The sequence below is a fragment of the Hordeum vulgare genome, chromosome 3H (assembly GCF_904849725.1).
Source record: "Hordeum vulgare subsp. vulgare chromosome 3H, MorexV3_pseudomolecules_assembly, whole genome shotgun sequence".
NCBI lineage: Eukaryota > Viridiplantae > Streptophyta > Magnoliopsida > Poales > Poaceae > Hordeum > Hordeum vulgare.
Window position 1 is genome coordinate 521,718,671 of NC_058520.1, and position 15,194 is coordinate 521,733,864.

Here is a 15,194-nt window from a genome sequence, read left to right on the forward strand (position 1 = left end):
AGACAAAGAGGGGGAAGTGGATTTTAAAACGAGCCTGGTAGGGTGAAAGCGGCTACACAAGAAGGTCTCTTTGTTTAGCGCGTCGCCGTCACCACTCACAAGACTAAAAATAACCAGCTTAGCGAAGAAGCTCAGTTGGGACCAATCAGGGCAAGGCATTTTTCCCCCCCTTGGAATCGAGAAGATTCACACCTGACCTATGGCAGCCTAGTAGACGGGTAGGAAAAGGAAAAGGCAAAAAAGACAGAGAAGACCCAGCAGCAGCAGCAGCAGAGCGACTCACGTCAACGGACGGATTCTTCGCTGGCTTTCCACCCCAGCGTGCATGGGCCCAGGAACCCAACCCAACCCAACCCACCCAACTGGGCCCAGCCCGGCCGCTCCACTACCCCCTCCCACTCCCACTCACTGACTTTTACCGAGCAATACAAAAGCGGGGGGGAGTCGGCAGCAGCCGCACTGGACCGGGGCACCAGACGAGCAGACACATCGCAGCTTCCTCCTCCCCCCGCTTTCCCCACCCGCTGCTCGCAGCCAGCCCCGCCGCGTCCAGATCCGGCGGCCGATCTCCCCCGCCCGTCCCCAGCATGGCGGCCGGAGCCCTGGGCCTGGCCCTCGTCGCGGCGTTCGCGGTCGCGCTGGCGGGGGCCAACTCCGAGGGCGACGCGCTCTCGGCGCTGCGCCGCAGCCTGCGGGACCCCGGCGGCGTGCTGCAGAGCTGGGACCCCACCCTCGTCAACCCCTGCACCTGGTTCCACGTCACCTGCGACCGCGACAACCGCGTCACCCGCCTGTGCGTCCCTTGCTTGCTCGCCCTTTAGTTTTGGTTCGGGTTGAGTTCGGGGCTGTGGTCTGTGGATGGGGAGTCGGATACGGGTAGCCAGGCTCGAGCGACTCGAGAGAGAGAAAACGATTTTGCAGCGGATGTGTTGCTTCCTACCTAGTATAATTTGTTCCTGACAGTACAGACCTAATGTTACGCAATCGAGGATTTGGTACTCAATACTGGTAGATTATTTATTGTTGGCAGCGAAGAGTGGGCAGGTTCCTACGTGAATCAAAGCAAGAGCCGGATAGTAAATTAACCTGTTTGAACATGCCTTCTCAAGTTTTTTTGTTGTTGTTGTTGCTTGGGGCATTAGGGTTGGAGTAAAACATTTAGACTGAAAAGGGGAATACAGTAAAAAGAGGCGGGGGAATACCAATCAGACTCAGGATTCAATTTGCATGCCATATCTTTCCAAACGATAACTCTCAGGATCTAAAAATAGTCGCTGAGTCACCATAGCATTATTTCTTTGCTGTATCATATGAACAGTGTGGACATGTAAATTGTTCTCTTTTTTGGAGAAAAGCTATTGATGATTCTTGTATTTATATGAGAGCAAATTTTACCAGAATATTTTCATCTGATTGTTCTCTTCAAATGCCCCATCTTACAGAGATCTTGGTAACTTGAACTTATCTGGTCATCTGGTGCCCGAGCTTGGTAAATTGGAGCATTTGCAATATCTGTAAGTTCTTCTTGCATGTGGTTTTCTTCTTATTGCTAGTTTCTCCCAGTAGTAATCTGAAACCTACTGTATCATTTGTGTTCACTACTGTTTACACATAAAGTTCCATCATTTGCAAAATACGTTATATTCGTTGAAGTAGATGATGTGTCCCATGTAAGTTGCAATTTGCAAAACACTGATAGTAGCATCTGATCATCAAATTACTGCTGATTGATTTGTGATGTGGTCTGATATGTGGCTCTTGTAAGTTGTAACTACCAATTCATGTGCGCTTCTCCATAGATGGGATATATCCTACAAGAGACAGTTTTAACCTGCATGCATGTGATTTATACTGACTTTGTTGTTGGTAAAGACTTTGAACTAGAATGACATATGTTCCAGACTCCAGGTGTAAATTTGTTTGAACGTTCAACTAATAATTTAGATTGATTATTTTTCCAGTTTAAAGCTTATGTATTAAGCTGTATCACATCATATAGTAGCTTTACAGTACTATGACCTATGTTAATTAAGCTAATTGAATCCTGAGTCGGTAGCAGAACTTGAAAGCAAAACTGAATAGTAAGGCAAGTTCTATAGGACGGAGGTTCGACCTGCAGTGTTGTATGGTGCTGAGTGTTGGCCAACTAAAAGGCGACATGTGCAGCAGTTAGCTGTAGCGGAGATGCGTATGTTAAGATGTGGATGTGTGGCCACACAAGGAAGGACCGAGTCCGGAATGACGATATACGAGATAGAGTTGGGGTAGCGCCGATTGAAGAGAAGCTTGTCCAACATCATTTGAGATGGTTTGGGCATATTCAGCGCAGGCCTCCAGAAGCCCCAGTGCATAGTAGACGGCTAAAGCGTGCTGATAATGTCAAAAGAGGCCGGGGTAGACCGAACTTGACATGGGAGGATTCTGTAAAGAGAGATCTAAAGGGCTGGAGTATGACCAAAGAACTAGCCATGGACAGGGGTGTGTGGAAGCGTGTTATACATGTGCCAGAACCCCATGAGTTGGTCGCGAGATCATATGGGTTTCACCTCTAGCCTACCCCAACTTGTTTGGGGCTTTGTTGTTGTTGTTATTGTTGTTGTTGTTGTTGTTGTATGGACATGGATTAACCTGCTATGATGACTACGAGATCTTAAGATATTCAAATATAAAAGGAGCTAACCATGGCTTCCATTATAGTATCAGACAACCATTACATGTCCTCCGAAAACCTGTTCAGTACATTGGGTAACTAAATAACTATCCTGTTTTGAATGGGTACGTAGGATCCATTTCCATTTTTGTCGTTGCTGCATTTTTTTTATGTTCTACTCCCTCCGTTCCGAAATATAAGTCTTTGTAGAAATTTCACTAGTGGACTACATACGGATGTATAGACATACTTTAGAGCATAGATTCAATCATTTTGCTCTGTATGTAGACCCTTAGTGAAATCGCTTAAAAGACTTATATTTAGGAACGGAGGGAGTATTTTGTTTTGATGATATTTAGGCCTGATGTATCAAAATTTCTGTTTAGTGTTTAATGTTTACTGATTATTCATCTCAATGCAATGCAGTTGTATTGACTATTAGTGTTGCAACAGGGAACTTTACAAAAATAATATTGAAGGTACGATCCCGTCGGAACTTGGTGATTTGAAGAACCTAATTAGCTTGGACTTGTACAAGAACAACGTTTCGGGGACTATTCCTCCAACACTTGGGAAGTTGAAGTCCCTTGTATTCTTGTAAGTTTTATGCTCTTCAAATACTCTCTGCATATGAAATAGTTATCACATATTAGCAACTGAATGTTGATTTATTGCTGATTATGCTAAAGATGAACATTCTGTATTGTTCTAATGGTGTTGGGTTTTGCTAGGATATTTGTTCGTAGGTGCTGTGTACAGATGCAATACTATAGTTCTGTATTTTGTGATTAACACACTGTTGTGCTTTCATAGGCGGCTCAATGGCAATCGTTTGACTGGACCAATTCCAAGGGAGCTGGCAGGAATATCTAGCCTCAAAGTTGTGTAAGTACAGTTTCATTTCCAACGATGAGTGCGGTTGGTTCCACGTGAATCTTCCATGTGATAATTTTGGCTTCATTGTTTTTCAGTGATGTTTCTGGTAATAATCTGTGTGGAACCATTCCCACGACTGGACCGTTTGAGCACATTCCTCTCAGCAAGTAAGTTTGCTTGCCTTTTTTAATTGTACTGTGACATGGAGATTTTCAAGATATGCCTAAGTTTGATTACCCACAGAGAATCTGCCTTTAATTTTAGGATGTGTGTCTCTTAACCAGTACTTAAGAAAGGCAAATGAAGTCACTCCTGTGATTATTTGACCGACCAATATGTGGATTCTAAAATCACATGCATTTTGTCGTCACTTCCTCACAATTCTTCAGTTACACATCTATGGTTGGATGCTTCTATATTTGCAAAATTGATTTGGTTGACTGTTCCCATGATAAGGTGGATAATCGCTATTTCTGATACGAAAGGGTATAATCTTTTCATTCTGAAAGGGCATCTTCCAAGCGCATGAGTGCAGGAATGGGAGGCTTTTTATCACCTACTGCTGTGGATTCGAGCATAGTTTAGTTGACCCACTCCAAGCACTTCCTTCGTCGCCTAGTGTTTTCTTCTTCAGCCCTTTCTGCTAATTCTCTTTTCAGTATTCGATATGTTTTGTGAACCGAAGGACATGGATAACTTTTTGAGCCTGGTGTGCACATTATGTTTTCTTTTTCATAATGGTGCATTTTTTTATTTGTATACACTTTCCAGCTCATGTTCTAACAACCATTACGACATTTCATTTGTCGACCCATTCGTTGACATGTGTGCATTCTGTTTTATGTCCAGCTTCGAGAGGAACCCACGCTTGGAAGGTCCGGAACTACAAGGCCTGGCTGTATATGAAACCAACTGCTAAACGGCTACGGGAAGGGGAAAAGAACCCTAGGAAGTAATGGGCTTACAAAGTTACCGGAGATGGATGGGGTGATATAGATTGTTAGGTCTGCACGTTGCCACCACTTTGTAATGTTCCTCCCTACATAGCGCTGTCATGCCATGCGTGCCTTGCTCTCAGCAGGGAAGTTGAGTTGTTGTATGTTGTGTAGCAGAAACGATGATTTCTGCCTGTGGAAGTAAAACATAAAGATTGCCTATGTGTCATGACTCAAATGGTATTGTCATTTCCATTATGGCACCTTCTGCTTGATTGCTTACTTGTGTACAGTACTATATACGTTAGATCTAGCTGATGTAGAACTGATATGGGATTGGTGTGAAATGTGCAATAAAGAGTAGCTGGCGGACTTCCAACCTCTTTTCTGACCACAAGTGTATCAAATTGAATTCTTATAGCGGTGCCAACCAAAGCAATTGAAGAAAACGGATGGCTGCCGCTGATAATTTGTACTGCCCCTTTCAGTTCCAGAATACCCGCCCTTTAGGCAAAGTTGACCTCTGCTAATAGCTTGAAAAATATTCAGGTTCTGATGGTAAAAAACCGTGTGTAAGTTTGTCTCGAAAGCATCTTCACAACATGTACAAGCGAAATTTCCTTTTTTGACAGGGAAAGTAGTTGCCAGTGACAGTGATTTCCTTCAGAAAAAAGTTACTGGGGCAATTATCCGTTTTTTTTTTTTTTGAGGGATGAGATGAAAACTGTCGGTCGGACACGATCGGGCCACTGAAAGTGAAGTGATCGACTGGTGCCACCGGGCCAGGGTCGGACCTCAACTCGCTTCCCGAAGCCGGGCCGGCCGTGATGCTTCCGCTGCGGCGCTTGTCGGCGGCCTGCCGCCGGCGAGGTCTCGCCCAGTTGGCCGCCGGGACCCCCCGGGAGGCGGTGGACGCGGTCGTGGTGGGCGCCGGCGCGGTCGGCCTCGCGGTGGCGCGCGCGCTGGCCATGGCCGGGCGCGAGGTGGTGGTGGTCGAGGCGGCCTCCAGCTTCGGCACCGGCACCAGCTCCCGCAACAGCGAGGTCATCCACGCCGGCATCTACTACCCTCCCCGCAGCCTCAAGGTGCGCCGCCCCTTCCCGGCCAAGCCGTATAATCTACGAGTTCGTGCACAAGGATTCTACTTACCTTTCTACTAGCTGCTTTTATTTGGGAAAGAAACCTGTCATTGCAGGGTAAATCTTGGTTCAGTCAGTTCTCACCAGTCATCTTGGATGGTTGGCATCAGCAATTTAACATCTCTGGCTCATCGGTGTCTACTCCATATTATACGCTCATTTCGGTTGTTAGACAAATGTTATTATAGAAGATAGTAACGCGTAGTTCCATCGTGCAAATAAATAAGCCCATTCAACAAAAATCATCGTAAGCTTCGTCCCCGCTTTGTGTGATTTTTGGTTTTGCACATCGCAGCAGCAATATTCTTTTGATGCCTCTGAAGGTGTATTGTCGCAATGCTGATGCACTTGTAGAAAATTACAGTTCATTACTTCATTTTCCCCTTCTGTCCAGCAATAATGTTGTTAATAATGATCCTCTTTCCTGTCCTATGCTATTTGACATATTACATTTCTTTTCATGTTATGTCGAATAGAAATTAAAGCTTATATGAAGGATGCTATCGCATTTGTGCGTGTTATTAATGCTACCTACGAAATGTTTTTTGTAGGCTAGCCTTTGTGTAAGAGGAAGGGAGATGCTCTACAAGTACTGCGCAGAACGAGCAATCCCCCATAAACGGCTCGGTAAACTTATCGTTGCTACTGGTGTTGCAGAGACTGCAAAGCTGGACATGCTCCTCAGGACTGCTAAAGACAATGGGGTGGATGATCTTCAGATGATGGAAGGTTCTCAGGCCATGGAGATGGAACCTGAACTGCGTTGTTTGAAAGCTTTACTATCACCTAGTACTGGGATTGTTGACTCACATTCATTCATGCTCTCCCTTTTGGTACTTGCCTAATCTATTATTGATACTTACAGTACCATTTTTTGTCTTTGCATTGGTTATTTTGCCTGCTACAATCCTTTATAATGATTTAATTATTTTAAAGTGGGGGAGTGGAAACTTACTTTTCCCACTCTCCAAGAATGAAAACCGTATAAGTAACTTAAATAGTGCTATGTAGAGAGCACTGTCGAAGTAATTTTAACTAGTTAAACCATGTTGACGTTCCTTTCTTTCTTTTTCCTTGATCTCCCAGCATTGTTTGAAGGGTTCAGGCTTGGTAATCCAAAAATATTTCCTTCATGGGTCTTTCCTCTACACAATTATATTATGTTCATCTGCATGTGTACTTATGGCCATTTTATGTTAGTCCACTCCATTGCGTTGCATCTCATACTATCATGTGATGCAGGCTGATGCTGAAAACCTAGGCGCAACCATATCATATAACACAGCAGTCATCAGTGGACATGTTGGAGATGAAGGGATCGAGCTTCATATTTCTGAAAGCAAAGAGCTGGAGAACCATTCTATAGGCTCTCCTGTACCCCCACAGATTGTTTTGCTTCCGAAACTTCTAATAAACGCAGCAGGTTTGAGTGCAATTCCACTGGCCAAAAGACTTAATGGCCTTGACCAAGCATTTGTACCCCCGGCTTACTACGCCCGTGGATGTTACTTCACTCTCTCACAAACCAAGAGTCCTTTCAGCCACTTAATATACCCTCTACCAGAGGATGGTGGCATAGGGGTCCATGTCACACTAGACTTAAATGGCCTTGTCAAATTTGGACCAGATGTTGAATGGTTAGATGGTAAAATGGACGACATGTCATGTTTCCTGAATAGGTATGCTTGCTTGTTCAGTTTAATTATATATGGTCTTTTTGACCTGTTATACACATCGCTGAAATTGGTGGAGTTACAAATACCTAATATGGCATGCTAATGTTCTAGTGGTGTCCAATATTTAAACATAAAGTTACTACAGTTGTTGCCTAAAATTTACCAAGTTGTGTAGAAGTAGTTTCTTCTTTTTTGGAAAAGCTAGGATGTTGTATGATTTTTAGCATCTATGTACATCAGGTTTGATTACTCGGTGAACCCCACCAGATGTTCTGGATTTTACTCTGTGATAAGGAAGTATTTTCCAAATCTCAAGGATGGTTCTTTGGAGCCTGGTTATTCTGGGATCCGGCCAAAGCTTTCTGGCCCAGGGCAGCGCCCTTCAGATTTTGTTATTCAGGTTATTCAACTTCAAAGTTCACTTTTCAGTCTAAGTATAATCGATATACACAAGAGGCTGAACACTCTTGACTACTGCAGGGGGAGGATGTCCACGGTATTCCTGGGCTGGTTAACGTGTTTGGTATAGAATCCCCTGGTTTGACGTCAAGCTTGGCAATTGCAGAACACATCGTTTCAAGGCATAACAGCACCTGATTCTCGAACAATCACCGATTGATGAATTAAAGCTCGAACAATCACCGATTGATGAATTAAAGATGGATGAACCCAGGACAGCTGGAGGCTATCATGTGAATCGCATTGCTTACAATGATATTTCCTTTTATTTTGAGAGAGAACAAGATGAAGCCTGTAAAGATGTGGCTCTCCAGCCTAGTCGAATAAACAGAATATGTCGATTGTAGGTTGATGTCGCATAGGTTGTGCGTGAAGGGATACACTGCATTACCAGCTTGTGTCTCTGAGCAAAAGTATATGCAATAAAGCGTCTGTTGACCATTTGATGACAATTGGATGGCCATGATTCAATGGAAAGCACGATGGTAGTGTACATTTACTAGCATAAAAAATACAAGGCAACTCTGACAATTTGACTCTGCTTTCTAATCGTGGAATGCAAGTAAACTAGCTTCCTATCACAAATATCTTGATACACAACACAGGCACGATTTCAACTATATCCATCAAAATCGTTCTTACATGGTAACTCTGATCACTTGACATGTCGAGAAATTAACATATGGTAATAGACTAATAGCAGTACATTGTCTCCGGCACAGGATCCGCAAATATCACCAGGCAAAAGGTTATAAAGATATTTGAAAGCAATGGATGGGGTGTTGGGCAATGTCACAGGGAAGTGAAACTCTTGAAGAGCCAGCTTTCTTCATTCCTATCATCTGAACGACGGTGAATAAATTGATAGGTCAGAAAGAAAACATAACATTTTGTAAACAAGATAATAAAAACTAAAAGCATCTCACCGCTTTCTTTGCGCACGCCACTTGTAAACAGGCTGTTTTACTGAATTTACCATCTCTTCTTCACGGAGCTTCCTTTTGCGTCCAGGTTTCTGCCCCGGTATTAAACAAGTTCAGTAACTTAGAACTTGACAACAAAAAAAGTACTACTACCATACTATCGACGTGACCATAAAAATTCCATAAGCCAGTTCGTTTGAAGATATCTACTCTAGGCTGCTCGAGACTTCGGTTGCTGACAAAATATAAACGGGTTCAACTGAGTTGTATTTTTCACATTATTTTTCACAATAAACTTAACATTTTAATATTTTATGGTTCAGTCACCGAAGGTATTATATGGACTTCACTGAAGCAAAATAAATATTTTAATACGTCAGAGAAAAAGCACCTTCAGTTCTTTTTGCAAGGCCATGTCCGCATACAATTTCTCAAGATTCTTAACCCTTTCTTTCCTGCTTTCCAACTCCTTGTAGGACGAAGCTGTTTTCCTATAAAGAATTTGACGGGATATAAGTTTATCAAGGCAGCACCTGATGCACTAATGTGTACAAGAATCAAGATAATGCTTTGAGCTAGACGGAAAAAAAATCCTATCCCCCATCCAAGCCATTACTACCAAGTAATTTGCTGAATGTACTTACATTCACACCCACATTAACCACGAGAAGCATGAACTAAATCACCAAAACACCCAAACTCTCAAGTCTCAATAATGAATAGCAGGTACTTCCGATGTGAGTAAAGACCAAAGATAACACATGTAATATTCATTCACTGATAAACTGACAAATGAAAGCTATCCTTTCCAAGTACTCCCTCCGTTCCTAAATATAAGTCTTTAAAGAGATTTCACTAGTGGACTACATACGGATGTATATAGACATACTTTAGAGTGTAGATTCACTCATTTTGCTCCGTATGTAGACTTCTAGTGAAATATCTTAAAAGACTTATATTTAGGAACGGAGGGAGTATAACATTAATCACAATAGCCACATATATAACATGGAAATCATACTCCCAAAAGAAAGAGTATACTACCTCTTTATACGAGAAGGGATGTTGCCAAATTGAGGTGTGCTGCTGCTTTGACCTATCCTAGATCGTATTTCTTTGGCTTCTTCTCTGAAATAAAACAGCTAATCATCTCAGTATTTGCAAAATCTTAGGTAGCTAGCCAGCGACTTAAAAATGAATCTTGAAAAATCAAATCCAAAATTGAAAAATGGTACGAAGCAAGAATGCCACATCTATACCTGTCTTCCGCGAAGTAAATGTGCTTGTTTGAACGCTTTTCATCCACCGCGTGAAGGGTTGAGCTCAATCGTTCAACTTTCTACAGTCAAAGGGGTGCATTCAAATTGGAACGGAATATAGGAATTAGCCACAACAAACATAGTACTCGTGTGTTTTGAATATTTCGAAGCCACCACAAACCTTTCTTTCACTTTGGACAGCCTGAAAGATGTATCCCATGTCCTTATGCTTCAACAGCATGCGTTCCTCTTCGGTGTACTTATTGTTTACTTCAGGCCTAATAAAAGGTACATGATCATCCAAATTAACACGTAGAGTATACCAAGGTTCGAACTTGCCAGAGTAACTAATCTATAACGTACTTGGGCCTATGGATTCCATCCACGGTTTTACTGTTGATCATCTTGAAATAGAACTCATCTGGGTTCTTGAATGATGCCTTCTCCTTCAGGTTCTGTATTTACCAGATAAGAACAAGGACCATGGGTTAAGATGGCTATGATAAACATCCCAGGAATGTACCAAATAAACGAAAGAAAATGTCCCTCTGAACTCTCATACTGTAGGTCCTAAGGGTGTGTTTGGGTTGAGCTCAATTCGATTTTCGGCCAATGTTGGCAAAACAAAGGAACTAGAGCCAGTTGAAGGGGCACATCACATGACATAGGTGAAGAGAATAAATGATACTACACAAAGAGTCCCAACTTGGGAAGGAGCAGAGGCAATACCCTGATGAAGTCCTCCTTGCGGTGGTAGGCCGTGGCGCGGACGATATGGTCCTTGTGCTTCTCCAGAAGCCCGTACTTCTTCCGCGACTCCCTGCAATACCAATCCGAAATCCAAGATCGGTCAGGAAATCGGCGCAGGCGCGAGAGGAAGGTCCGACAGGGTGCCGCCCCCAGAAGAGCCCCAGGACTCCGGCGTCGTGGGAGGCGGGGGGCGTCGCGCAAGGGGAGGAGGAGGGACTTACGGCTGGGCGCGCTCCTTGTGAGCCCGCCGCGGGATCGAGTTCCGCAGGGACGACATCTTCGTCCTCGCTGCCCCTCTCCCGGAAGAAGGAGCGAGCCGGCGGAGGAGCGGATTTGGGAGGGGCTACGCGGCGAGGAGAGGAGAGGGGAGGGGAGATGGGAGGCCGGAAGAGAAGGGGGTTGGCCAAGCTAGGGTTCAGGGTTTGGGTTTTTCTCGGGCGGTCGAAGCCAGGTCTGCGGGTCCGGCGCAAGCCGGCCCGTTCGTATTGGGCTGTAGTGTTACGTTTTTTTCTTTTTTGCGGGGAGGCTGAACAATTGTTGTTGGTGTGAACAATCGCATCTCCCAAGCATGGCCTTAGCAATTTTTCAAACAACCTTTAATTCGATAGTTGGAGTGACAGTGATATCACCAATCCATTGGATTCATATACTCATACTTGTATTATTTCTGAATTTATTTCAGAATTTTCGACGATATTCTTTTAGTGGGAGGAGACGTTTCCGTCGACGACGAGACGTCTACGACGACTTCGTAAATCTGAAGATGATATGCCGACTCAGTCTCTCTAAAGTGCTCATAGGGGTAAGGTATGCGTGTGCGTGTTCATAAGGGTGAGTGTATGTGCGTGTATATGAATGTTTCCATCAGTACTGTGTTAAAAAGGTAATTTTTAAAAACAAAATCCGCAATATTTCATATTTTTTCTTTTTAGAAAGTATTTTTTAACTCGCCAAGAATAACTAGCGCGTCTGTGAACGAGATAAAACAAAACTGGCTTGTCATCAATCAAGTATCAAGCTGTAGAGACTGCCACATTGCCTCTTAGTCCCTGTTTGAATTATCGGTTTGCTCTTAAATACATGTGTAATAATACAGACCTCTAGACATTGTTTTCATTTCGGACGGAAATAATGCAGCGGTCGGTAATATATTTTTTGAATAAAAGGGGTTTCTCCTTGCTCCATCTTTTATTGATGAAGCAAAAAGACAAGAAACATAAGAGTGCAGATCTAAGCCTCATTACAACCGAGATCGTACCAGCAATAGAGCCAAGGCCAAATAAAAGTATTTCCATCCACAGCTCAAAGAGCAACACAAACTAGAAACTTAAGACAAACGGAGGAGGGTAGCTAGCAACATCAAACTACCGTAGACTATGGAATTATCTTCATGTGATGCGGAGCAGTTCCCCGCGACACTTGTCCAACTCGCTGATGAATTGCCAAAGCGTTGTCTCCTGTATGGCGTCGCAGAGCACTCCCCATTGTTGTAGAAAGTTTTGAAGTTTCACAAGAACGCAGTCTAGACTTTTCCAAGTACAACCGTGAAAACAGAATTTATTTCTTAGTTTCCACACACTCCACAAGGAGGCAGCTACAATCATGTTCAAGACAGGTTTTTCTTTATGTTTGTGCCACAAAACACATACATCCTTAAAACAGGAAATAATGGGCATTTGGAAGAAGCCATATATCATCTTACAAATGCATTTAGCCACAATACAATCAAAGAACACGTGTTGTACTGATTCCAATTCCTTACAAAATAAACAGGTGGGATCATCGATGTTTCTACGCTTAGCTAAATTGTTTCTAGTTCAGATCTTGTTATAAACACTTAGCCAAAGAAAAACATGAATATTATGAGGACACAATATTTTCCACATCTTATCACTAATGGTAGAAACAACGTCATCAAAGTTAATGGCGTTGTGGAAAGATTTAACATAATAAATCCCTTTGGATTCCAACATTCAAATAGGGACATCTGGACCATTACCTAGGGGAATGTCTTGGATAATACCAAGCAACTGGTTCCACCTATAAGTCCATACCTGTCAACACATCTTCTAAAAGAGAGCTTAAGTTGCACTCCATCCCACACCTGAGAGACAATGCAATCACGCTGGTTGCAAATATAGAATAGATCTGAGAACTAAACTTCCAAGGACATATCTCGAGTCCACACATCATGCCAAAACTTAATACTTCTACCATGTGTGGTTTGGGTAATTGATGACAATCCTAATGTACTAATGTTTGCATTGAGTTATACATTTGAAGGAATATCTATTTGCAATGCATGAAGAATATTGGATGAATTGAAGTATGTTTGTTCCATGAAGATGCAAGAAGGAGCTCGAATGAATTCTAAATGGATGTCATATACATATTGTTGTGCATGCATCAAGGATGAGCTCATTGATTGAATCAAATATGATACGATCAAGAATGAATTCCATGTGATGAACAAGATGTGATCTATGTGGAGTCCATTGAGGATCTTAGACATTCCCATGCTTTTGCTTATGGTTTAAACCATGATGGATCAAGATCTTGAGAGAAGAATTAAAGAGAAGAATTCTACATATGTCTTGAAAATAAGATCATGATGGGCTCACATGTTGAGTCATGGATGATTATGTCTTCAAGCAGGTAATTCAAGTGAAGAATTAAATGTGCCTCTCAAGAGACTATGTTGTATCATGAAGACGAGAAAGTTATCGCCAATCTGAGATTCATGGAGAAACTTGATATGGTCATGGTGAATCTAGATATTGGTAATCATGTCTTGAAGCAACGAACCATAGTGAAGAAATTAAAAGGGCCTTCAAGACATGAAGTTGAATCATGGATAAAGATAAAATGTTGACCAAGATGAAGATCAAAGATATAACTCAAAGATGACCATCACACAAGCGCAAATGATGTACCGCATGGGATCTTGTGGTATGGTAAGTGATACGTCTCCATCGTATATACCTTTCCAAACTCTTTTGCCCTTGTTTTGGACTCTAATTTGCATGATTTGAATGGAACTAACCTGGACTGACGTTGTTTTCAGCATAATTGCCTTGGTGTTATTTTTGTGCAGAAATCAAAGTTTTCCAAAAGTCCTGAAAATCTACGGGGAGCAGTTTTGGAAAATATAAAAAATATCTGCGCCAAGTTCCACCTGAGGGGGTGGGCCAGTGGGCCACAAGCCCTGGCTCCGCCACCACCCCCTGGTGGCGGTTGGCAGGCTTGTGGGGCCCGCACGACTCTGCCGCCCCAACCTCAGGTCTATAAGTCCCCTTTCGTCCCAGAAAAAATAAAAAGGGAAGTTTTCGCCGCGTTTACGATACGGAGGCGCCGCCACCACCTGTTCTTCATCTGGAGGGCAGACCTGGAGTCCGTCTTGGGCTCCGGAGAGGAGAAATCGTCGCCATCGTCATCATCAACCTTCTTCCCTCTCCAATTCCATGAAGCTCTTCGTCGTTCATGAGTAATCTATTCGTAGGTTCGCTTGGCGGTGATGAGTAGGATGAGATCTATCATGTAATCGAGTTAGTTTTGATGGGGATTGATCCCTAGTATCCACTATGTTTTGAGATTGATGTTGCTACTACTTTGCCATGCTTAATGCTTGTCACTAGGGCCCGAGTGCCATGATTTCAGATCTGAAATTATTATGTTGTCACCAATATATGTGTGTTTTAGATCCGATCTTGCAAGTTGTAGTTACCTACTATGTGTTATGATCCGGCAACCCCGGAGTGACAATAACCGGAACCACTCCCGGTGATGACCATAGTTTGAGGAGTTCATGTGTTCACCAAGTGCTAATGCGTTGGTCCGGTTCTTTATTAAAAGGAGAACCTTAATATCCCGTAGTTTCCTTTTGGACCCCGCTGCCACGGGAGGGATGGACAATAGATGTCATGCAAGTTCTTTTCCCTAAGCACGTATGACGACACACGGAATGCATGCCTACATCACATTGACGAACGGGAGCTAGCCACATATCTCTCCATGTTATAACTGTTGCATGATGAATATCATCCAAACAAATCACCGACCCATTGCCTACGAGTTTGTCCTACTGCTGTTACTTGTCTTGCTCTGCTGCTGCTACTACTGATGCTACTGATGTTACTTATCTTGCTCTGCTGCTACTGTTGCTACTATTGTCGCTTGCTACTGTTGCTACTTGCTACTGCTGTCACTACTTCTTTTCCTTGCCGCTGCTATTGCTCGTTACACCGTCGTTACTCGCTACTCTGCTGTTACTACTTTGCTTGCAGATACTAATCTTTCAGGTGTGGTTGAATCTGACAATTCAACTGTTAATACTTGAGAGTATTCTCTCACCTCCCGTCGTGCGAATCAACAAATTTGGGTCGAATACTCTACCCTCGAAAACTGTTGCGATCCCATGCACTTGTGGGCCGTCAACAACATTCTTCTAGTTTCGATTGCCGGGGAGTGCTAGCAGCATTCTTCTGGTGCCATTGCAAAGGGTAAGAACAGTTGGCATCAAGCATTTTT

General features: G+C 43.1%; 3 protein-coding genes across 5 annotated transcripts; 2 read left to right on the top strand and 1 right to left on the bottom strand.

The window, feature by feature from the left end:
* The first annotated feature begins 422 nt into the window (after nt 1-422).
* Nucleotides 423-4,683, top strand: LOC123444657 (leucine-rich repeat protein 1). Its single transcript, XM_045121453.1, has 6 exons — nt 423-793; nt 1,443-1,514; nt 3,104-3,247; nt 3,464-3,535; nt 3,622-3,693; nt 4,376-4,683. The coding sequence occupies exons 1-6, from the start codon at nt 588-590 to the stop codon at nt 4,443-4,445; spliced, it is 636 nt and encodes a 211-aa protein (XP_044977388.1). The 5' UTR covers nt 423-587; the 3' UTR covers nt 4,446-4,683.
* Nucleotides 4,684-5,215: 532 nt separating this feature from the next.
* LOC123444653 (L-2-hydroxyglutarate dehydrogenase, mitochondrial) lies at nt 5,216-8,187 on the top strand. Of its 2 annotated transcripts, XM_045121448.1 has the most exons (6): nt 5,216-5,546; nt 6,152-6,433; nt 6,843-7,279; nt 7,517-7,676; nt 7,757-7,907; nt 7,938-8,187. In XM_045121448.1, exons 1-5 carry the CDS (start codon nt 5,289-5,291, stop codon nt 7,871-7,873), a joined length of 1,254 nt encoding a protein of 417 aa, XP_044977383.1. In that variant the 5' UTR covers nt 5,216-5,288; the 3' UTR covers nt 7,874-7,907; nt 7,938-8,187. The 2 variants fall into 2 exon arrangements, with proteins under 2 accessions (XP_044977383.1, XP_044977382.1); XM_045121447.1 differs by having other exon boundaries at nt 7,757-8,187.
* Nucleotides 8,188-8,201: 14 nt separating this feature from the next.
* LOC123444655 (probable U3 small nucleolar RNA-associated protein 11) lies at nt 8,202-11,073 on the bottom strand. 2 transcript variants are annotated; one of them, XM_045121449.1, is made up of 9 exons: nt 10,889-11,073; nt 10,647-10,737; nt 10,281-10,372; nt 10,099-10,195; nt 9,918-9,997; nt 9,703-9,786; nt 9,050-9,149; nt 8,662-8,750; nt 8,202-8,577 (listed from the first exon to the last, which is right to left on the bottom strand). In XM_045121449.1, the coding sequence occupies exons 1-9, from the start codon at nt 10,942-10,944 to the stop codon at nt 8,574-8,576; spliced, it is 693 nt and encodes a 230-aa protein (XP_044977384.1). In that variant the 5' UTR covers nt 10,945-11,073; the 3' UTR covers nt 8,202-8,573. The 2 variants fall into 2 exon arrangements, with proteins under 2 accessions (XP_044977384.1, XP_044977385.1); XM_045121450.1 differs by having other exon boundaries at nt 8,568-8,750.
* Nucleotides 11,074-15,194: the final 4,121 nt, after the last annotated feature.